This window comes from Aplidium turbinatum, chromosome 15, assembly GCF_918807975.1.
Source record: "Aplidium turbinatum chromosome 15, kaAplTurb1.1, whole genome shotgun sequence".
NCBI classification, from domain to species: domain Eukaryota; kingdom Metazoa; phylum Chordata; class Ascidiacea; order Aplousobranchia; family Polyclinidae; genus Aplidium; species Aplidium turbinatum.
The window spans coordinates 6,868,256-6,892,382 of NC_137486.1; the positions used below are offsets into that span (position 1 = coordinate 6,868,256).

At 35.3% G+C, this 24,127-nt stretch overlaps 1 protein-coding gene across 1 annotated transcript; it reads right to left on the reverse strand.

Moving 5' to 3' along the window:
• Positions 1 to 1,244: 1,244 nt before the first annotated feature.
• LOC145784757 (cytochrome P450 2U1-like) lies at positions 1,245 to 14,343 on the reverse strand. The gene is made up of 10 exons (XM_082596607.1): positions 14,256 to 14,343; positions 13,383 to 13,480; positions 12,116 to 12,197; positions 11,191 to 11,425; positions 10,342 to 10,515; positions 9,551 to 9,684; positions 8,890 to 8,994; positions 5,739 to 5,870; positions 3,369 to 3,566; positions 1,245 to 2,135 (listed from the first exon to the last, which is right to left on the reverse strand). The coding sequence occupies exons 1-10, from the start codon at positions 14,341 to 14,343 to the stop codon at positions 1,954 to 1,956; spliced, it is 1,428 nt and encodes a 475-aa protein (XP_082452733.1). The 3' UTR covers positions 1,245 to 1,953.
• Positions 14,344 to 24,127: the final 9,784 nt, after the last annotated feature.

The window sequence follows — 24,127 nt, forward strand, 5'->3', positions numbered from 1 at the left end:
GGACTAGCCAAAAAGTGATGGGATTTTCTCATATTACTTTGATATTTTTGTAGCTATAAAACTGGAATTTGCTATGACGATTAAAATTTGAGTTGTCATTCATTTAGAAAAAAGTATGTTTTGGTGCGACGCACTGTGAGATGGTAAATCAAACTGACCTCGCTGGAAAAAAAGGAGCTACTCTATCAGATTTTTGTTGCCGGAAAATTGTAAAGCTGAGAAAGATTCTGTCTAGAGTACAAAGGCAATTTGGTTCTTTCTGTATGTCAAGAGCAAGCTGCAAATAGTTGCAAGCATTCGAAGATGGACGCAAAAACTTAATCGTTAATTCGAGAAGTGAGTGCTGACTTGTGGATGTATGTAAGCCAAAAGCAGTAGGCCTACAGGCAGTTGAAGACGTTAAAGAATCTGATAGACTTATCAATTTAGATAAAATTGCCACAAAGTAAAGACATGACACTTTCCAGTTTGCGCAATCGAGCATGAGAAGTTTTATTTTTTGAAAGTCATTGGGCATCCAAACGAAACAAATTTCCGTCGAGAAGTAGGCTACATTTCTTCTTTAGTAGGTTTACAATACAAAACCCCAAGCAGCAGCAAAAACCTAGCCAAAACATTCTGGGTTGGAATTAGTTTTTATAATGCAATTCTCGCAACACGGAAAACAAAGGGTATGAAGTAGTAAGTGACTTTCTATTACCCAAACATTGCACCATCTGATTTTCACCTCTCCATTTCACACAAGTAAGCGAGAAAACGTCACTTCCAAACTGATATGAGGGCTGCTGTGAATATCTTGTTGAGAAGCCAGCCAACAGAGTTTGCGCCAGAGCAATCTAATATCAAGGTAGAACAAGTTTGTTTCTCGGCAGCCAATTGTAGTAGGAATTGACAGCGATAACAACTCGTTTCGCCCATTTGGAAGGATTCATTAGTATCGCACCACTAATTCATGCCACAGACTATCGACCGCCGTCGTTTCCAGTCAATTGAATTTTTACCGTAGTGGAAAAAAATGAGTGAGACTATCTTGAAAAAATAAAACAATATTTTTCAGAGTGACAGTGGATAAAAACTTGAGGTTACGAAAAAGCGTTTTTGGATTATTATTGGCTCACAAGCATATGAAAGTATTTTGACCAGCGCTCAACAGTTCACTTGAGCATTGATCCGCTGTAGAAATTACATTAGATCACTCTTCTGCATTGCAATACTGCATCAATTTTTGGGTTTGAAGGTAGTGATTTAATTTTTTATTGCTTCGTTATTACACATACAATGTTATTAACGAAAGTGCACATTGGAATAAACTACAGTCAATTAACATTACAATGTCACAATAGTTCGACATTTATTAAAAAACACAAGGGTACAAAAATCTCTTTGGTAAAACTGCTACAACATTATAAAATCAACTAACACGTGTAGGTTTACAACATTTTCATTACCACCAAATTAAGAGCACGTTATGCGAGGTATAAATTAGTAAATTAGAACAATGAGTACAAATGGTAAAGCAGCTAAAGGCTATAGTAACCGTAAAATAATTTGCAATAGTATTGTTAGGAAAATGCACCAAGTGAAGCGCAACTCCCCGAAGTGCAATCAATGGCATGGCTAATAAAATCTTAAACATCGAACAATTAATAAAGGTCATAAAACCACATTAAAGCTATTTTACTACACTACAGTGCAACTATTTCAATTATATGAAAGTATAATCTATAGAATGAGTTTCCTCATCTGTTTTGAACATACCAGCAACGCGTAATAAAAAGTAAATTCATTGGGTGTTAAATGAATACAAAATAATAACTTGCAAAATATCCAAGATTTGAACTGAATGGCTACAAGAACTGGTTTACATTCGATTGTCACAGACGACAACTTCACATTTTAGGAAAAAATATATGATAAAATGTTGGTTTAAATGACAGCAATCAAGTAGCCACCTCAGCATCTTTGTATAAATCTCAATTTGTATTGCTTCGGGCAGAGCGTCACACCTGCAACGATCTCTTCGGGAATTTTAGAAACTCCAGTTGGAGGAAGAAGCTCAAACTTTTGCATGATTCCCACGAAGAACACGAAGATTTCTTGTTTGGCGATGTTCATTCCAAGGCAAACACGAGGTCCTTGAAACATAATAAAAACTTGACGGGTTTTTACAATAACTTTCATGAGACTTGATGGACCATAAAGTTTAGTGTTAACTATTTCACAAATGTAGAATGTAGATTAAACGTTCTTTTTCAGCCTAATGCTGCGGCTTAGCTGTGGTAATAGTGTTTTTTTTCACGAGCTTTCCGAACACAGCTCTCTAGTCATTTGCAAATTAGTCTTAACGTCCACCATTTTAACACCAAAGGGAAGAGTTACGTATATTTCCTACAAATATGATAGGAATGGAAAAAGACTACAACACAGATGCTACAGCAAAGATATCATTTACACGACATATTTGAAATTCCATGTTGTCCTCACCATGTTGTTAACTGTACATTGATCACATCGCGTGCAAAACAAGAGCAATAAAAGAACGAGATCAATAAAAATCATCATCATTAACGCACGAGCAAACATCGTAACTGTGTTGTAACTTAAACGTGTATGTGTAACTCCCGAATAGACAATCGGGAGATACAGCAATGCTCAGAACGACACAATTTAGAAAAAGTTGTCCTGTAGTAGAAACATGTGTTGCACATTTACTCTAAGTCTTCACAAAACCTTTTGCTGATACCTACAACGAAAAATCAACCTATCAATGAAAGTTATAAATAAACTAGTTCTTACTTGCGGTTGCTTTGTTGGCCAGCGTACAGACAGTTTGCATGCCTAGCTACCACAACAATAACTTAAAAATCAGTACAAAGTTTCCCCGCCCTCCCTTCCACAAATCAATACAATTTTGATAGAGAGGGAACCTATGTTGCACATAAGCAAACAAAAAAGTAGCACTACCGCGCATTTGTCGTGATTCAAAAGCAACTTTTTCGGCAAAAGATCTAGCCTTTGCCAACTATTTGAAAAGCTGATTTTACATGGCGCTAAAATACGACATGCTTCTGAATAGAATACGTAACAAAACCGAATAGGGTTGAGGTAAAGCCGAAAACGTTTACGTTTTCTTTTATAACTGTGGTGCTCCTTGGATTCGTTTCGCCATAAAATACGGCCAGTGCTACCTAAGTTTTCTGTTTTACCCAACTTATTCAGAATGATTGATTTTTGATATCTTTGCATCTAAACCATGCAATGTGAGTTACGAACCTGTTATCTTTATAAAAAAAAAAAAAAAAAAAAATTAAAACAATGGTTTTGTTTTGACATAAAAAACTTCTCTTAAATTGAAACTAGTACCTTACCAGCACCAAAAGGCATAAAAGCATCTCTAACTCCGACTGTTCCATCCGGATCCAAAAAGTTTTCCGGATCAAAATTGAGAGGATTCTTCCAATACTTGGGGTCGTGATGCATCGAATATAAAGCTGTCAGAACCGAACTTTCTTGGGGGATATCGTAACCGAAAAGAGTTACATCTTGCGTTGGAGCATGGGGCAAACCTATGGTACAGATTAGGGTCAATGAAATATTGAAGTTATGCGAACACTGTTATGCAGGTTTGGCGATACTTTGAGATCATTAGCAAGGATCTACATTAGACTCCTGTGTCGGAGAACAGTTAGACTCCTGTGTCGGAGAACGGAGAACGCTGGGGTTCATGTGGTAGGTAGACTAGATTCAAGATGGGAAAGTGTGCGCTTAGGAAGAGTTAAACTATTTAAAGATGCGCTGTACATCTCGATAAGCTGGCTGGTGTTGATTGGTATGGACAAGGTGGTACACAACTTTGATCAATTGCTGGTTGTGCAGAATTCGCTACGAGGTGCAATGCATTTGTACATATCATACAAGAGACCACGTTTCGGTTTTCCGCTACCAGTACCTCATGCAGCTGTAACATCCGGGTGAAAGTTCCAGTTTCCTTTCACATCTGGCTGCAAGATTTTACTCCCAGGATAAGCCACATAGCGCTACTTTCATTTTTCTAACCTTTTTCGTTCTATTTGATTTTAGATAGAATTTTACTTCGTAACAATGCTCACGCTTATCTTGTTTACATAAGCACGCCATACCAAGTACCACAAAAACAAACTTCCCGACACTATTTATTAGCAACCACAACGCAGCCTTACTAGAGAACTATTTTAAAGTGTAAAATATCACACTAAATTAATAAAACAGCCGTCTTTATTAAAGTTTAAGACGCAAAATTCTGTACCTAAAGTTCACTCACAAAGTTACACGAATAACTTCAAAGTGGGTCTTACAAATTTTGTATCATCTTATCAGGTCTGAGTTAGGGATGCGAATTATTCTCGAATAAATGCGGTAGTTCTTTGCATGTAATGCTTCCTTGGGTTAAAAGTCAATCCCATTTGATAAAACAAAAAATATTCAAACAAAAACTAATGACACATTTTTTACACGACCTGTCTCTACTTTGAAATACATGTTAGTTACATGGATTTCAACCATCCTGTGATGCTTTCAAAAGTGCTCGTGTTCTATAAAAAGATGCTTTTCACATCAACAAAGTCACATCATCAGTCAATGATCAAGATAGCCTACAATGTAAGACGTTACCAACATCTCTGTTCACCACTTGTACCGTATAAAACAATACAGTAGCATACAAGTGCAAAAGCCTACTACCACTTTTGCACTGCCGTTGGAGATTCCTCAATCTTCATGTGTCCCCTAGGAGAGCGTGCCCTCCCAGTTTTCCAACCACTGCTATGGAAGGCAACAATTCTAATTATTTTGGAAAATCTTTTGCTTATTTGGAAGTGTTGACAAGTGTGTTTCTGCTTTTTCATGTTTACATTTATGTATGTGGTAAAAATCATGTGGAATAAAAAAATACAACTGTTTTTTCCCGATTGCTATTAAAAAATGTGGGGTAAAAAATCAACATTATTCAACAAAAATTGTTCATCTTAGCAGCTTTTTTTTTTTGGTTTTACTGCTTGCTGTTAAATGAGACATTGTCTGACTGAAAACAGGAGCAAAATATTTGGTACCAACTGTGTCATACAAAAGTTTACAAAACCAAACAAAAAGTGTTTTTACTGTGATTTTTGAGCCTTTTATATAAAACAAATTTGCCAGAAAAAGAAGCAGTATAAAAACAATCCAGATGTGACAAAAGCTTCATAGATAAATATATTGTCAAAATATTAAAAAAAAATTCATGTAGTGCAACATTAAACTTTTTTAGGGGTGTTGCTTTTTTTCCCCAACTACCCGCTTGTTTTTTGCTCCATATTACCATAATTACGCTGTAGAAGAGGGTCAGTAAGTACCGTAATGCTACTACACTATTGTCAGCTGTTGTTTCTCTGGGCAAGAAACTTTTCGATAATTGCCTCTACCCAGTGATCGATTTCGAGTAATGGGTAGTACCAAATTTAAGTCATAAGTAGAGTAGACAACCGGAAACAGACATTGCCGTCGGCTGCAGCGTGGGTCAGGTGTACGTCGGAAGGCGTACACCGATGCATAGCGCTCAAGTCCGCTTTCCCGCAATGCAGGATAAAGATACAAACAAACAAAATATAGCAGTTGGGAAGGGTACACAAGAGCTTGCAAAATTGAAATTAGCCAATTAGTCCAACATCGGGTATATACGTATAACTGGTATTGAAGTTAAATTTAAAATTACTGTATTTTACCTGTAGGTGCAATAGAAGCCTGTCTTTGTACTTCTAAGACGGTTGCTCCGCAATACGGCATTAACAATCTATCTTCATACACAGGATCACGATTTAATCCAATAACCCGGTCAATTTCCTCATGCACTTTTTCTGGTAAAAACAAATAAACGTCATCAAGTTGGTGACGTAAGTGTTAAAAAGCTAAGGCAGTCGAAAGAAACGGAGATCTTCAGTGTATCAAAATTAAGAGACAAAACAAAAAGGTACCAAAATTGTCTTTATCTACCTCTCTGTATGAAACGTCCGTATTATTTAAGCTAAGTTCAGTAGAATTATCACAGATCACCAAGATCTAGTGCAGTGGTTCTTAACCAGGGTTCGATCGAACCCCTTTAAAATTACTGTATTCAGTACAGAAAACATCGAACAACCTGTTTCAGGGGTTCGATCGAACGTCCTCTGAAACATTAACATGCGACCTACAAATGGTAAATCAGCAAATATTTTTGAACCACACTGAAGTACGTTGACCACACTGAACCACACTGAAGTACGTTGAACCACACTGGCTATCGAGGGGGAAATTAAGTGATGAATCGCGTTTTTGCTTTGCGTACTATTGGAGTTCTTGAAAAGTCACAATCATCGGCATTCAAAACACTTTGAGGACAAGTTTTATCCTTACTTTGGCTTATTTAGCTGACATCTTTGGTGCTCTCAAGCAGCTGAATTACCAAATGCAAGGAGGTAGTAAAAATGTAATAGAAGCTGAAGAGTAAATGAGTGCTTTTCAGAGAAAATTACAGTTGTGGTGGCAGCGATTGGAATATAACAACTTCGCTAACTTTCCACGTCTGGACGAGGTAGTAAGTAGTTCCGATACAGCAATTAATGGCGAAATTGCAGAAGTTCAAAGGCTTTAAGCCAATATTTACTGAGCATTTGCAGAAGTTGCAAAATTTATTTCAAAACTACTTTCTTAAACAAGCGTAATATCCAGCATGGATACGTCAATCATTTGCTTATTATACTTCAACAGCAGATATAAACACTAAACAGTCCATACTTAGATGACATTATCGAGCTTCAAGAAAGCGAGATGCAAAAAAAAAACTTAACACAACAAATCTTCAATCGTTTTGGTGCCAACAAATGGAAAGTTATCCTCTACAAAAGTTGCCCTTGAAGTTCTCATGCCATTTGTAACCACTTATTTATGAGAGCATGCGTTTTCTATTCTGGTGGATGTTAAAGCAAAAAAACAATATCGACTTTATGCAAAAACAACATGAGAATTGCTGTTTACGAGACAGAGCCTCGAATAGCACTATCTCAGAAAAACGACAACAGAAGTCTCATTGATTCAGTAATGTATTATTATTAAATGTGGTAGATCTTGTATTTGTGACTCAGCGAAAATTTGGGGTTCAACGAAAGGTTGCAGATTAGCGTAAGGGTTCGGCAGGTTAGTAAAGGTTAAGAACCACTGAATTCTAGTGCATACGAATAGCTATTTACTGTGCAAACAAATTAACAATATATTACGAACGTCATTACAAACCTTTATTGACAATGGGTGGCCAGCGGAACTTTCTGTTTAACCAATTAGGCATATATTAAGGAATGTATCGTTTTGACTTTTGACCACGTTGTAATTTCAGAATGGCCCAATTCGGCGAGTCCGTTTCGGCTAGTCCGATTCGGCGAGTTCCCTATTCGGCGAGAGCCTTTTTCGGCGAGTTCCCTATTCGCCGATTTTTCGAAATTTTTGAAAGGAAGTTATCGGGTATCGTAGCCTAATCATCATTGCCGTTTTTACATCGTTTTAACGTCGCTAAACGTTGAAATCGTGCAGAAAAAAAAATGTTTGAACTATTAAATTAAAATTCGTGCACCGTAGTCTAGTTATCCCGACCAGCAAAATTTGTTCCAAGAACCCAGTTAGCCTAACAGTTCATTTTTACATGGTAGTAACAGAATGAAAAGGCTAACCAAATGTGTGGCCTACAGCTTGGATTGAAAGGAAATTATCGGGTACCGTAGCCTAATTATCCCGACCAGCAGAAATTGTCGTTTTTACATCGTTTTAACGTCGCTAAACGTTGAAATCGTGTAGAAAATGCACAGCCACCAAACCTAGAAAAGAAAGCGAAAAAAGAAAACTGTTATTTCGTCCATTGTAAAATAGACCTACAATAAATTAACACTTGCAACATGAGCAACAAGGGCGATTTAACACAAAAAAAATTCAAAAAGTGACAAGTTTCCCAAAGTTTTTATTTTGAGAGTCTCGAATTCAAAAACTTGGTTGTAATGTCATAAAAGACTCAGAAAAATAAACATTGCAGGAAACCGGCTCAGTGTGATCATGCGGATTCAGAAAAAAGTAAATAACAACACAGATATAATTAAATGTAATAAAATACAGACATAATACTTCTGTTCAAATAAACTTTGTTCAATCAATTTCATTTTCCAAAAGCTTTGCAAAAGTTATTTTATGGCGATTTAAATGCAATTATACTGTATTTTCACTAAAAAGGTAGTGATAAAAATAAAAAATGCAAAAAAAAATTGTAGTCAAAAGCAAATTAAGGAGAAAGATTATAGTTGCAACAATTTGTATAGAACATTAAAGCTACAGAAGTAAAGTAGTTTTGATGATAGGAAGTTTAGTACAAAAATTGAAAAGGTCTGGCAGCACTACTTCTAAAAAGTATAGTTAGGCTAGGCAATTTCATGACAAAAATAACTAATATATTAAGTTTGCATACAGATGGTGACGTAGGATTCAAACAACTCAATTAGCCTAACAGTTCGTATTTACATTGATTCAATGTCTGAATATGAAATCATATTCAATCGTTGGATTTGCAGAAGGCGTCGTTAGATTTTCAACAAATCGCCGAATAGGGAACTCGTCGAAAAAGGCTCTCGCCGAATCGGACTCGCCGAATAGTAGCAGACCCTTGTAATGTTATGTTGAATGGGATTTCATAAATTTTTGACAGCATTAAATTGCTATAACTGTTTATGTTAAACATTAAAACATTTTTTCCCAACAAGTGCTTTTGTCCCCCTAAAAAAATTTTCTGGCTACATCACTGTATATTATATATATACAGTATTATCTTTTGAGTTGGAATAAAATCAAAATCACACTATTCACTTTGCGTGTCCAAATTATTGGCCATGTACAGAAACGCCCATCTCAGAGTAGACGTTGTTGTTTCAGTTCCAGCTTGAAAGAGATCTAAGATTGTTTCCAAGAGCTCTAATAGAAAATACCAAACTTAACACAATGAAAACTAATCGAAACCAATATTTACGGAGTACAAAAACCCACAATTAGACTTGAACAATATAACAGTTAATTATTGATTTCCAGCTTTCAAATCCATGATATGAGCGATTTAATTTGAAAATCTACAAGGTAGAATGAACAGCCGTTCAACAATGAGATGTTTTGGCCTTGTCGGTGGCGAGGCTATTCTGACCACATTTCACCGACCAGGAAATATTCCAACACGAAGTTGTTTTCTTTAACAACAAAAATTGGTTCATCAGAAATTCAGTGGTCGCACTTGAACGTTCTATTTGATGTGAATTAATATGCTGAAATGCATTTGTTTTAGCGTTCTTTCCTGTTTGTATATGATTCTAAACATTTGACATTTTGGATGATCTTTCTGAACTAACGCTATTTAAAAAAATACGATGTCTTAATATCCACAAAATCAAAGTCGGCATTGTTTTTGCGTCAGTTCAAATCTATAATTAGGAACGAAATTGAAAACTTCAACTAAAATTTAATATGTTGGCTTGCTTACCAAGTTCCGAAAATAAATGATTATTCGGCTTCTGTATCTCCAACAAATAATGGTCAATGAAGTCTCTGGGACATTTTGAATCAAAATTCTTCTTGTGATGCACGATTTCAGATCGGACAAAATCCCTTATTTCACTTGAAAAGCAAAACAAAATTACCAAACTTGTGTTATCATGTAATTTGCACCAACGTCACTTTCTTTAGTTTCGACTTTGTCGAAGAAGACATAACAGCAATCCAATTTTGGTAGAGGTGATTTTCTTAAGCCGTAGACAACCTAGCAACCACATGGCATTTTTCACATAATACAGTGAAGTAAAAATAAAATTACGAACGTTTTCGGCCATACACATGTTAGCGCTCATCAAATACCATAACAAAACGACTGACTCTATACATAATAGAAAATACCTTAGCTTTACTTATTGTATTATGCTAAGTGCCGCTTAGTTGCTGTATTTGTCTGTAACAGCAATCATCAGTTACAAGAATCTCATGGCTTTTGCAACCACGACATTTACCGCATTGAATCAATGTATTTATTGAATAATAAAATATCATAATACCTTAACATTGACAATATAGGATACTGTTTTGTGATCCACCAGTCTACGGAGTTTCAAACGTTTTTCTCAAACCTATAAATTAATCTTATTGAAAGTTCCTAGATCAGAAGCAAAGTTAGCAAAACATAAGTAAATTAGATTGCAAAAAACACGCAGGCAATAAATGAAATCAAAGTAGCTCAATCAAAAAAATACGGTATCTAAGATAAAAAAGAAGAATATATACCTGATAGCTTGTTGTATATCTTTAGCGGATTTTATCATCCAAAAGTTGAGAATGTACGGAAATAAGGATGTTAATAAAATAAAAATTTTGTTGGAGAAGATGGTTATATAATTTCGAAAGAAATCATCATTATGCTGCAATAGCTTCTTGAACTTGGCATCTCCATAAGGATATCTGAGAAATACGGCTAAAATTAGCATCATATGTAGCCTACGCCCTACAGTGTACGTTTTAAAATTGTAAAAGCAACAAAATGATTGGTTTCATGTTAACTAGAACTTAAGATTAAAGTAAAACAATTACCAGTAATATGTAAAATATATTGTTGTAATGCTCAACCCTGTTGTATTGTTGTGTCTTGCCTGTTTTTGGTACAAGAAAGCAAACTCTCTCCCGAAACTATAGTAGAAAGATGTTGTTTAGTTGTGCCAAATCCATCTTTTGGGCTTGGAATATAAAGCCGTTTGATACAGCTGTACTCCTGTATTTTGAGAGAGAGGGTAACAAAACCATTGATGCTGATAACAGTTGGTCTTAATTACATTACAATCTCCAAATTAATCTGTCATATTTGTGATCTACATGGTATACATCCGCTAAGTTTATATTGTCTTGATTAAGCGCAAGTTTTAAAAGTAAAAGTTTAAAACTGCAAAAAAACAAACAAATCACGTTGAAATCACAGGCACAGAGGATAAACAAACTGTTCCCCTTGTCTTACTTAAATGCTTCGTCTATAAAACGTCACAATGGATTCATGACGCTGATCTTATCTGGCTTTCTGCTACCTGCCTTAAATTAAAAAAAAATATCCCGAAATGTGAAGGAAGAATCTGTAGTTTGATTTACCTGTCTCCAAAAATAACTGCAGCTAAGATATTTAGAGGAGCGTAAGAAAGGAATTCAGTTGGATCAACGCAACTTCCGTCTTTGCATGCTTTTTCAAGCTCTTCTATCATGTAAGGAACCTCATCAATGATTCTCTTTTCAAATCCTTGCTTACTCAAACTCATGTTGCGCAAGGCAGTGTGAAAGAATCTCCGCTGGGCTGCCCAGGCCGGCCCATACTCAGCAGCAGCAATACCTGCAACAATGTTAGAAAATGCGTTTCTTGGCGCCAAACTGTGCCCTACAAAAATAGATGGCCTGTAGAACCCAAGTGTACCTTTATCTGCAACCAATTTAGGCCTTCAGTTCTGAAGTTTGTGCATGGTGTCTTGGCCATCTATTTTTGTAGGCCATGTGCCAAAAACAAACAATGTCATCTTCTCTGGTTCCAAGCAAACTAACCACCGTACACTATTTAAACTACATACAAAACTGGTAGTTGCAATTTTCCAGACTACATGGTTGAAGTTTTCTGCGCTACCATGACAGAGAGAGAAAAATCTAAACTTTAAAAACGCCACAGCATACAAACTAAAATATATCTATCCCGCATCAGTTTACAATGAAAAAATAAATAAAAAAATGAGCAATTTGAAATCAGTAAAGCTTGATGGAAACTGAATGCAAAAAAACAGCATTCTGAAAGCAAATGATCAAAAAGCTAACTTTAGTTTCAAAGCATAATTTAACCAAAAGCAGATGTGGTTGATGTTAATCTTCAGTATTTTCAACCAGTCATCTTCAAATCAGAAAAGTCAGCTGGAATTTTATGGCAACCAACATGTTTGAAATACTTTCCAGGTGTCGAAACACCTATTTTTCCTCTCTATACCTAGCTAGACTTTATCAATTTAAATACCATAATTGTTTCTAAATTTGTAATCACCACCAGTTTTTTCTCCTCTCAATAATTTTCGTAGTGGACTACAAAACCGGCTTGCGAATTCCTTTCCATGATTAATCAATACCTGATAAACAAACAAAAAGACTTAATTACAGCAAATATAGAATTGCAATGTTACAATCTGGTGTTTGCTTGTGTGGTGTTCAGACAAAACCAGTTTGTAAAAGCAACACCCTTTGTAATACGGTACTCATATTGAACATCTTTAATTATATTACTTCTTGTCACGTCTGTAAGAGCAAATCTATAACTTCAATATGTTAATTTGTTTTATGTATATACATTTCATACAATGATCAGTCACTGAGGAGATGGGATTGTCGCATTCTAATCACAATCAGCTTTCAAATTGTATCACATGAGAGAGACATTTGATGCCCAGCAACATTTGACAGTTTTAGAAGATGATGAATCGAAGATTATCATCATAATATCAAAGAATTCCAATTCAATTAAAAATCAGAGGACCTAAGGAAAATTATTGAAGCCAAACTAAAATTGCCATTTTAGGACCTTGAATTTTATTCTGTAATTTTTCAAGAAAAATTCAGGTACAAAGTTGCATAATCTTTTAAGTCAGTAATTATTGCAAAATGTTGACTTGTAGCTGCAAAAGAATGATTAATGTTTAATAATATTCTCTAATGGGAAGTTTATTCATGCGTGCGATTGACAAGTTACTACAGTACTACACTGGGGTTGGTGTTTCAGTTTTGAAGCAGTATCTAGTGGAGATATTAAGCATTCAAAGCTTATTTTGTCAAAACAAAATTCTTTATTGAAGGACATGTCGAAACCGTGTCGAAACGAAAAGAAGTATTTGCATCACAAAAATTAAAATTTATTTTAAAGTATATTATATAGCACATTTTAAATACTGAATGTCGTATTAATAGTTTTCAAAAACATGGTGAAATCTCAGATGAAAAAATATTATGATAGTTTCTGGGCATTGAAATTCATGTGAAGGATTTCAAAGAGATGTAAATCTACAAATGTCAAACATGATCACAAATTAGTAGTAAACAGAATTGCATAAGAAAACCATTTCTATGCAGACAAATTGACAACTAAATTATATCTAACAATTTGATTTGAGAATAATATATAAATAATATATTAATAACTTTCATGCATTCACAAAATTTTCAACATAAAATTTTGTCTTGATTTTATTGTACTACAGTTATTCAAACTGTTTTCTTTCAAATCAAAATGCAAAAAATCTCAGAATGGAGAAAGATGCCACCTCTTTTATTGTATCGTATCCAGATACAACTATAATTCTTCTTCTACCACTCGAAACACTAAAAATATCACCATATATCTGCGCTGTTTTGCTAATATCTGCAAGAAAAAGACACACACATAAGCTTTGAAACAAGTTAGTCCATCGCCAAGACATAGAATTGAGATTTCTCATAAATGTTGCAAGTTTGGCAACTATTCTACTCATGGCTATGCATGGATAAATACAACAAAGAAAATGAAAGATTAAATTTAAAAGACACACTATAAAAAACAAGTTCAGAAAAATATGAAAGGATTCCAGAAAGCTGAAAGAGAGAAGGATGAAGTTGAAGCCACAACTGTCGTTGCTGGAAGGATAGATGGCCATGATGATGCTTTTTGTTGACTAATCTTTGCAATTGCATTGCAAAGATTATAAAAGGCAAAAAGAGAACCCCCAAAAAAAAAAGAACCACTGCCTAACAAAAAGGAAACATAAATACCATCAACTACAGTATTTACCATGCACTGGTATAAATAAAGTTAGAATATCACATGCATTAAATGTTTCTGCATTCAAAAATTGGTTTAAAATATTAATATTTGCAGCATGATAAATTAAAACAGACTACGCTTAAATAAAACCAAATATAACTTAGCCAATACTGCTGATGATGTATATATATATATATGATATATATATTTAAACTGTGCCAAGATTAATTTTTGCCTAAAATGGCAGCTGTTTAAAAATGCAAATAAAAATTGTGATAATAATTAATATACAGTAATATATGGTGGTAAATCTTTCAAATACCGGTATAAAAAATCTTTTCAATTTACTAAAATCATGACCGGTTTTGCTTATCACTACAACAAAAATAAATCTTACTTGTATGAAATGGGATAATTTTATACAAGCTTCCGATAAATGGCAATCCAACCGGTCCTGGTGGTAAATTCCTTAGTTTACTTGCCATTTTATACAAGAAATATATTACACCTGTTGTTGCAATTGCTACCGGTATTGCACTGCTGGGAATTTCTGGCAACATTGTTGGAAAGGGCATGTCTCAATTATTATTTGTCAGCAAGCAGCGACTAATTGCAATGTCAATAAATAAAAAAGTCATCACTTTCGCTTATGCTACTGCAATTAATAAAATAGAATAAGATATATATACGGTAACCTGCCAAGACCAACTTTTTTCCTTTGAGGCAAAACCAAGACCTAAAATTTTTAAAATATGGTCATATACTATTCCTATAGAAAAGTGGTTCCCAACCCAGCCATTTAAGGCGTGTCACTAAGCTTGTCTTCCAGCTCTCCGACTTGCATTCGTTCTAATTAATCCTCGGACTGGGAAAGCTTCTTGCAGAGCTTAATCCTGGCAGTTTTGCATACTTGTGGAGGCTTTGAATCACTGACGCAGACCCGGTCACCGTGATTGACAGAGTGAAGTTTTGTTGGCATATTCCATCCATTAGATGCTGCTGAATGGAGAGCAGTCCTCCACATGGTGTTACTCAAGTGCTATGATTTCATTTCTTACTTTGCCCTGCTTTGTCAACTCCAGAGACCATCGCAACTTTTTCATTTTTTATCAAGTTAGCCAAAAAGAATCAATTTATTTGGTGTCAGCTTACTGGAGCTCCGGGAAGTTTGTTTTACACCATGAGTGTACTTAGAGTTGAAAAAGGTTGAAAACCGCTGTCCGCTGCCCAGTGCCCATTGCTTGGCAACCATGCAGCGCTTCCACTTTTGTGGTAATTACCACAATTGTGGAATTTTCATCATGCTTGTGGTAAAAATGTGGTAATGAAAAATTTGTGGTAATTTTGTGGTAATATGGAAATTTTGTGTGGAAATGTTGCCAAAATGTGGAAATTGTAAATTTTGAAAATTTGACATAAAATACTATCAATAAATAAGAGCATTTAAACTGTTGTCTTCCGAAATCGAACAGATATGCAAAAAACTACTTATAATAGCATGCGACTAGCATGTTCCGCTGTTTTCAGTTTGATTTTGGAATGCATCCTGAATTTTGACTTTGAACGTAGGGTGACCATATTCATAGTCAAGATGTCTTTCAGATTCTAGCTGCGGTGTCAAGTACCGTACCGGTACAGTACTTTGCTTACTTATTTCGGACGTTTTAATAGCTGTTAATAACCGGTAGGCTACTGTTAATAAACTGAGTAGTTGTTTTAGACCTTATTTCACACTATATAGTGTAAATATAGCCAAATAATAGCGTTGCCAGATAAGGAATTCTGTCATAATTTGAGAAAAGTTTAAAGCTGTTAAAAACAAAAGCTTGCATTTTGGAATTTTTTTTTAGTTCTGAGTAAAGATCAAAACCCTAACCTTATTCCTAAGTCTAATCATTACCTTAACCTTTCCTAACTTTAATCCTAACTCTGGCAATACCTGATTGTGACCATGGCAACAAGTGGGTAAAAATAGCCACTTTGTTAATGTAAAAGTAAGTCGAAACACGGTTAAAATCGGGAAGAAAATCACAGCAAAAAATGTGGTAATCTGAGGACAAACGTGGTAATACAAGTGGTAATCTAGCTTTGTAAAAGTGGAAGCACTGCAACCAGGGCCGGATTAAGACGAAACTGGGCCTGATGCTGCAGCGCAAAAACAGGCCTATTTTTTCTAGGCATTGGTACATATGCATTCGACACTCTGACTCCACCGTACACGCGTAATCAGACCGACCAAAGAGCCTTTATTGCTTTCGACGCAGTCAGCCAAATTTTAATGAACATGAACAATAATAACGACGTGTTATCGTAAAAACTCGAGAGTAACATCAGGCTATGTAACACCAACACAATTCAATACCAATATTGCCTGAAAAGCGGAGTTAATGAAGAAAAGGCTAATCCAGATCAACTTAACGTTGGCATATTGTCAATGCTGCGCTAGTGCTGCTTACATATACTACTGTTTTTCGAGCCTTAGCAAGCGCGAAATCTTCGATCATGTCAGTGCAGTCAAGGCTGCTCAGCACCTCATGTTCAATGCTCATAAGCGCCAGCATGTTTAGCCTTTCCTCCCTCATCGAGGACCGCAGCTCTCCTTTGACTATTATACGAATAGTTAAAACTAAAAAAACTTTATTCTACGAATAGTTAAAACCAAAAAAAAGCATACACGATTGGGGAAGAGTTAATAAAGCCGTGCATCTTATCTGCGGCTGAAGTAATGAAGGGCCTTGAAACAGCTCGAAAAGTGTTATAATTTTTCATCTTAAATAAGTAGTCTATGCCAAAATCTTGCTTTATCTTACGTGCCTAGGAGTAACACTGTGCCTAGGCGTGCGAAAGTCGGACTACAAATTTCATAATAAGAATTATTTGTGGGTTAATTAAGCAAACGAAAACTGTTCAGCGTCCGGAAAATTCACGTCTGTTTTCGTCTGGGCCTATTTCAGGAATGGGCCTAATGCTGCAGCATCAATAGCATCCACCTTAATCCTGCACTGACTGCAACCATGCTTACTTTTTCTGAATGCAGCAAAAGTGTTGCCAAAGTTGCAAAAGATAGTGTTGTGTTGCAAATGATAGTTTTGCAAAGTGATAACAGTGTTGCAAAAGATAGTTTCAAAATTTCCAGTTTAATCACAGTCTCTATATTACTATGTAATAGTCTCTACTTTATGTAATAGTCGTATGTAATAGTCGTAGTCTCTATGTAATACTCGTATGTAATAGTCTATGTAGAGACTGTGCCTAATATAGAGACTGTGGCTTAATAGCCATAAAAAACTAGACCTTGGTTGCTTCATTGATCACACTGGTCTACACAAAATTTCAGGTTTGGGTTTTGACAACCCATTTTAGCTAATTTTGGGGCGCTGAATCCGAAAATGAACTCAGATTTTCTCTATCACATCACGTTTTTGAGATATGAAATATCCCTAATTTTTGAAAAAAATCCATTTTTGCCCCCCCTCTGTTGTCAAAACAAGGCATTCTGATGCAATAAACTCTGTTTTACCTGCAATAATCTAGCTTTAATTAACAAACAAGCATTCTATATTATATTCACACAAATTTGCATTGTCTTTATTAAAATTTCATGCCTTGGAATAAAAAATAGGCATGCAAAAGAGCAACCATAATAACATCAAACGCTACATTATGCTGACAAACATGTCGATAGGACAGTGACAAGGTATTTTCTGAATTATAACCTACAGTTCACACAATATGCACATAGACATTCCAATGGAGTGCAGAAATTCTGAAGACACACACAGAAATAGCAAAGTGCCAAAATAAAGATTGACTCATAGGGACTTGGGCAGGGCGAGTTCAGAAACAGTCAAAAAAAGAGCTTTCATAAATATGAACTCTTCACTTATAAGCTTAAAAAGGCTCTTTTGAGGGACTTTCTTTTATGAGCAGCATCTGGAGTTTCTCTTTTAAAGCTACAACAATAGTCGGCCATCATGACAATCCCACCGACCTTGATAACGTTCCTGCATAATTTTAATATCCTGGTGGAAACGTTCACCCTGTTCTTCACTAACTTTCTCAAGGTTTTCTGGAAACTCATCCGCATGGCTTTTCAAATAGTGAACTTTGATGCTCATCCTGCATCCCGAATCTTCAAAACTAAGCAGTAGCTCCCTTAAAAGATCTTTATAATTTTCTGCTTTTCTGTTTCCCAAAAAAATTCTTACAACAGCACCGAAAGCATTCCAAGCAACATTGATTCGAATGGCAACATTGATTTTACAAAATTTTCATCCTTTAACAATTGCCTGATTTGTGGTCCATTGAAAATCCCAGCTTATTTTTTCTCTTCACTGAGACCAGGAAAAGCATAACATATATACTTAAAACACTCTCCTTTATGATCCAAAGCTTTTACATATTGTTTCATGAGACTAAATTTGATGTGAAGAGGAAGCAAGAGGATCTTTTTGATATCAACTAACTGATCACGTATGATATTTTTGTCTCCAGGTGTCAAGGTGAGCCTTGGAGGCCACTCTTCTTTGTTCCAGTGCTGATCCTTGGCCCTGCTGTCCCAGTAGCATATGAAACATGGGTATTTGGTGTAGCCACTTTGTTGCCCCAGCAAAAAGTTCACCATTTTTAAATCTACACAGATGAGCCAACCATGCTCATGGTACTTTAACTTTTCAAGAACGGTTTTGATGTTCTGATCCTCTTCTTTCATTGTCACCGAATGTCCTATCGGAATAGAACCGTACACGTTACCATTGTGAAGTAGAACACACTTCAAACTTCGTTTGGAGCTATCAATGAAAAGTCTCCATTCGTCTGCATCATACTGTGGTAATCCCATTTCTAGAAGAAGCCCTTCTATATTGTTGCAATAAACGAAATTGGCCCCTTGTTTAAAAAGTTGGCTCTTTTTTGGCCCTTTTTGAACGTGCAGTTGGCTCCTTGCCCAATTTACATCTGGTAACCCTGCTGCACAGAGATAGCAGCTGACCCACAGATAACGCCTGAGAAGCCAAGACAGGGAATTCAAGCCAGCATGGAAAAACCCAACGCTACCAATCTCCACTATGTCCTATTACGATTATTATCATAACAGGAATTTTTTTTATTTTAAAGGAAATCTGAACCAATTTATGAATTTAGTGTAAAAATATCTCTATGTTTGAAAGTTTATAGCTGTCAGAAAATAATTATATTTGACGTTTTACTGCACTAAAAAGGGTAAAAATTGGTCAATTTCATTAATAATGGCAACGATAGAAAGAAAACTTGATGTGATAGAGAAAATCTGAGTTCATTTTCGGATTCAGCGCCCCAAAGTTAGCCAAAATCAGTTGTCAAAACCCAAACCTGAAAAAAAAAGTTGAAATTTGTAGACCAGTGTCATTATTGCCTACTTATTGGAAATATGGAAATAAAAAAATCACGTATTTTCTGAGCCACAAAAACCACACAAAGTTAAGTTTGTTATGCCATCTCTCTCGGTAACGTAGAATTTGAAGGGCACGTTCCCCAACCATTTCAAATTAACAGCAAACATTTTTAATATTCAAAAAAGTGTGTAACACCATAATTTGTTAGTTGGACTTCGTCACACATTTGTCTTTAAAAAATTTGATTTTTTTTATAAGGTTGGTTTGAAAAGTTATAAGTTAAGTTACGCAATTCGTGCACTTGAAACGTCGAAGGCAAGTGAAAGAAATAGCAGTGACATTTCAAGAATACGTCACCAATGATGTAAGTGTTTTTAAAAACATTGTTAGGCTACCAACCAAGTAGCTTATTCTATGTTGCATTGGTTTCTCTAGTTGTTGGTTATCGATTATCTGTACTTCGATTAACGGTCAATTTAATTATCCGGTCGCTTTGTTTTCCTACAACATTTCCAAATTTTATGGTTTTCTGGCCGTTGCACGAATAATTGTTTCCAGCAAATTTACTTTAGGCTACGATAAATCCAATCATGGATACACTTCGTTTGAATGATTCAACTGGTGAAGCGAAGTTATTGGAGGGTTGCGTCTAACAAATTTAGCTTGTGAGTAGTAGGCTAATCTTTCCAGCTTTCTCTAACTTGGATTACCGGTAGGCCTACATGTTCCTTTAATTAGATTAAATTTATCAGCTGATTATCCATTGGATAAGAAATCCGTTTTTGTCCGAAAATATTGGAAACAAGTATTTATATAGGTTATTAGGTAACCAAAAAAAGTCACATTCATGTAGGCTAGGCTATAGGCTACTGGCCTACCGAAGGCTATAGGCCTATTAGAAGAAAATGAAAGAGCACTAGTTTCATTTGAATTCAATCAATCAATCAATCAATCAATCAATCAATCAATCAATGTTTTATTTGTCAGTAACAGGAACATAGGTACATGTTTGAAATATGCAATATACACAGTACAAAAGTTACACAAGTTTCCATACCGACAGGGAGACAACGAGACGACCATACGGTCTACTAGTCAATTGCCACCCTTGAATTACGTTTATTATGAAGTTGATAGCCTATATTTTCATATTTCAGTAGTAAAAATGGCCCCCTCAAAAGTAAAAAGAGGATAAACAACTGGTTTTCCTATAGGCTAGTCCTACAACGTTATGTAAGGAAAAAAACAATTCCCTGATTTCTCCCTCACCATCTTGGCACCCCTGTCTAAAACGAAAGAATGTGAAAGCTGTTAGCAGGCTACAACTGACAAGTGACAATCCGAAGGAAGAGTTTTTGCAGCTACCGGTATAACTGTTTTAGCACATAGCCTAACTGCAGGGCTCAACCGTTGATGGCCCAAGGAGGGCTATCGGTAAGCCTCTAATTTTGCAGGACAAGCTCAATTGTTTTTGTGTAAATCGATGTTAAGGAAGACATAAATTATTGTTCTGATAATAGCAATTATAGCCAAGGAATTGTTTGTGAGCAACAAAAGAGTGAAAAAATGTGTAGCCTAGAGCTGGTATGGAAAATTTAACTTTTATATTTCAATATTTTTATCTTTTTTCAATAATTTTATATTTCCTGACATGTATGGTCGAAGCGCTGCTTACGCTACATATGCATATTTTATCTTTTACTGTTTTTTATTTTTATTTTTTTGATGTACCGGTAGGCTACTAAGCTTATTACAATTCTAAGGTGCCGCTGCACCTGCTGCTGTCCTTGACACTTGACACAACAAACGATATGAAGAAAGAGACGTGCCTCATATTTCAAACTAGATAAACCATCTACACTCAATGGGGAAAGCACATGTTTGAAATAGAAAGAGCAAAAGTCTCTTAAAGAAGACCATTGGTCACATTTTGTTTTTTTTCACAAAAGTCAAGCTGAAAATGTAGCCTACTTGGTTTGTAAAATATTGCTACAAGAAGGAGCTTTGATTCGCTACTTATTGTTAGCTAACCTTTTACTTAGACAATTGAGTTGATCAATGTTTTTCTGAGTTGTAAGCACAACGGCAGGAGCTGGCCGTGTAAGGGGGGGGAGGGGGCAGTCACATCCACGCTACAAATAAAATCATCTCGAATATGGGCAAATTGTTGTGTTTCTACAAATATATTTGCAAAGATGAAATTTGGGCAAATTTTGTTCGCCCCTCCGAAATGTTTGATTCTGCTACAGTTATGGTTGTAGGGACAATGGGTGAGGTTGCATGTAATACATCAGCTCTTTACACCAACCAGTTCCACGATTTTGTTTGCTGAGTGGGTGCACAAAGATCGAAGTTTATTCACTCCGAGAAACCGTGTCGTTTTTGCTTGTTATCCAAGCCAGCGAATCAGTTCTTTGTTACTTTGATTCAGCGTCTACAAACGTTAAATCAACATAAAAAAATCTAATTTTATGATTCGATATGTAATGGACATTGGACTACAGTGTCAATGAATCGGATTTAAGGAGCATGGCCTAGTTTTAAACTACAATTAGAGCATGTCTTTTTATGTTTGAGTAGTTTCAAGTATCTGTGATCGAAAACCTTTACTCAGAACGTTAAGATAACTAACGTGTTGACTTTGAATGGAGTTTAACCAAACACCGTCTATGTTTGTGCATGGGATTTTATGATAGGATTACGACAGTTCATTTTATTTGAAAAATTAATTGCATATTGAGAAAAATTATCCAAAACTGAATTGTTATAGTATAGGCAAATTAGGAGGCTTTAGGCCACGTGTGCTTACACATGTGTATTTAACACATTTTGCGTAATTTTTATTATCGTTTTGTTAACTATTTCCTTTGTTCAAGCTCACCACTATTGAAGGCGCAAAACATGCATATTATTCACAACACAAAGTATTACATTGTGTCAACTGTTTACACTTACAAAATAGACTACCAGCAATCGAAAACATGACGAAGAGGGTTTGAAACTAAATAACTAATATTTCTACTATATGAGTGTTTTACATCGCGAGTAAAACTACAAAAGTTTAAATAAGATCTTTTTTTATTGTGCAAAACTGCAAAAGTGTTGCTTGAAATAATATAATGCGCAGTAATTGTATATTGATTATCGCAATTAAGGTTAATAGCTGAGGTAGATTAAATGGGAATGTTAATTTAAGGATTTTGTGTATACAAAATATTAAATCTAATTAATCTTTAATGCTTTTAGAAAGGTTAAAAAGTGAACGATGTAATTCTATTTACACAAGTTATGACGTAAGACACACCAATTTAACAAACTTCGTTTCAAAACGTAGAAAACGATATTTCGTTATCACTGTCATTTTCATTACATATTTTAAAATATGGGCTATACTTCCATGATTCTTTTATTAAAGTGTAGTTTCAATTGCTGTTGAAAGCTCTGACAAGATAATGATTACGTCATAAGGATATTAACAAAGTTAAAATTGCATTAAAACTTTTTTTGTGAATTATTAAAGGTTTTTTTTTCAAATAATTTTTCAAGTTAAGCCACTTGAACGTTTTAAAAATTTGATGCCTCTTTAGGGCAACATAAAGCAGCGACGTATTTGACAATTTCATTACATGCCCGACATCCTTCTTGGACGACCAGTCCACTTGTGATAAATAGGGTACAAAAAACGTTAAATCAAGTAGATTATTTACGGATGGGAAAAAAGTGTTGCAAAGAAACCGTCAAAATTTACGTTGAAGTAATTTACGTTTGCTTTAATACGACGTCGAAAACTGGATTGGATGTGGATGGGTTGATTTTATTTGTTGATGCTTCGTGTGCAAATTCACATTGAGAAGTAGAATCTAAAATGGTTGAAGATGGATTGAACAGGTGAGTTCAGAAAGTTGTCGGCTGTTGGCAAGTAGAGAATTTTCATCATTTTACTGACATGAGGTTTGGTACTAATACTTGAGGAATATTTTCCCGCATGTTTTAGGCAAAAATTCTACTAAAATAACAAAATCGATTATTAATTAGTAGACTACCGTATATATGATGATAGATTTTTTTGTGGAAATGCCAAAATTTCAAAGTTTTGAAATTTCTTTTATGTTTGAAGAAAAAAAAATATATATATCTAAATCTTAAAACGCATGTTAAAATTTCTGTAAGAATGGTAAGTTTGAGATAAAGCATATTTCCAATATTTTTTAGATGGGAAATTCTGAACGATGTCGTATGATGCGGAAAGGTTTACTGAAAAGAAAAAGCTGCCAAACAGACCAGCAAAAGAAATGCATGAAAGGAAAGGTTTAGGCTAAGTGTTGCAGATGATTTGAAAATAATATAGATGAAAAGTGAACACTCAGTAGTTTGTGTATTTAGCATAAATTAATAACTAAACTATAGCACATGTAAGCCTACGTACCAGATGTTAGTTATATCAACTTAGTAAAGTTGTCTGAAATAAACAAGCCTGATCTACCTAAATTGACTCATAATATTTAACAGACAAATAAAATCCGTTAACAAACTGTTTTGCATAGACCATGGCTACGTGGAAGTTTGTTTGCACAGTTTGCATTCGGTTTTTATACAAACTAATTTATGCGATAGGCCTAAGCCTGTAGGCTTACAATGTTTCAAAGCGTAGCCTACTGAGGATAAGTTTAGCGTAGGCCTATGCATGACTAAAGATACGGCCGGATTTGTCACATGCTGACAAGGGCTACTGCTACTGTCTGAGTGAAATTTTCTAAGATTTTTTTAAATTTTTTTGCCGAGTCGTAATGACATAATAGCTTTTGTTGCCTTGGGGAGCAGTAAAAATATGAGAAAAATAAGTTAAAAAACGTTGAATCAGACTGCTAGGCCTACCAAGCGGTCTGGTTGGAATTTT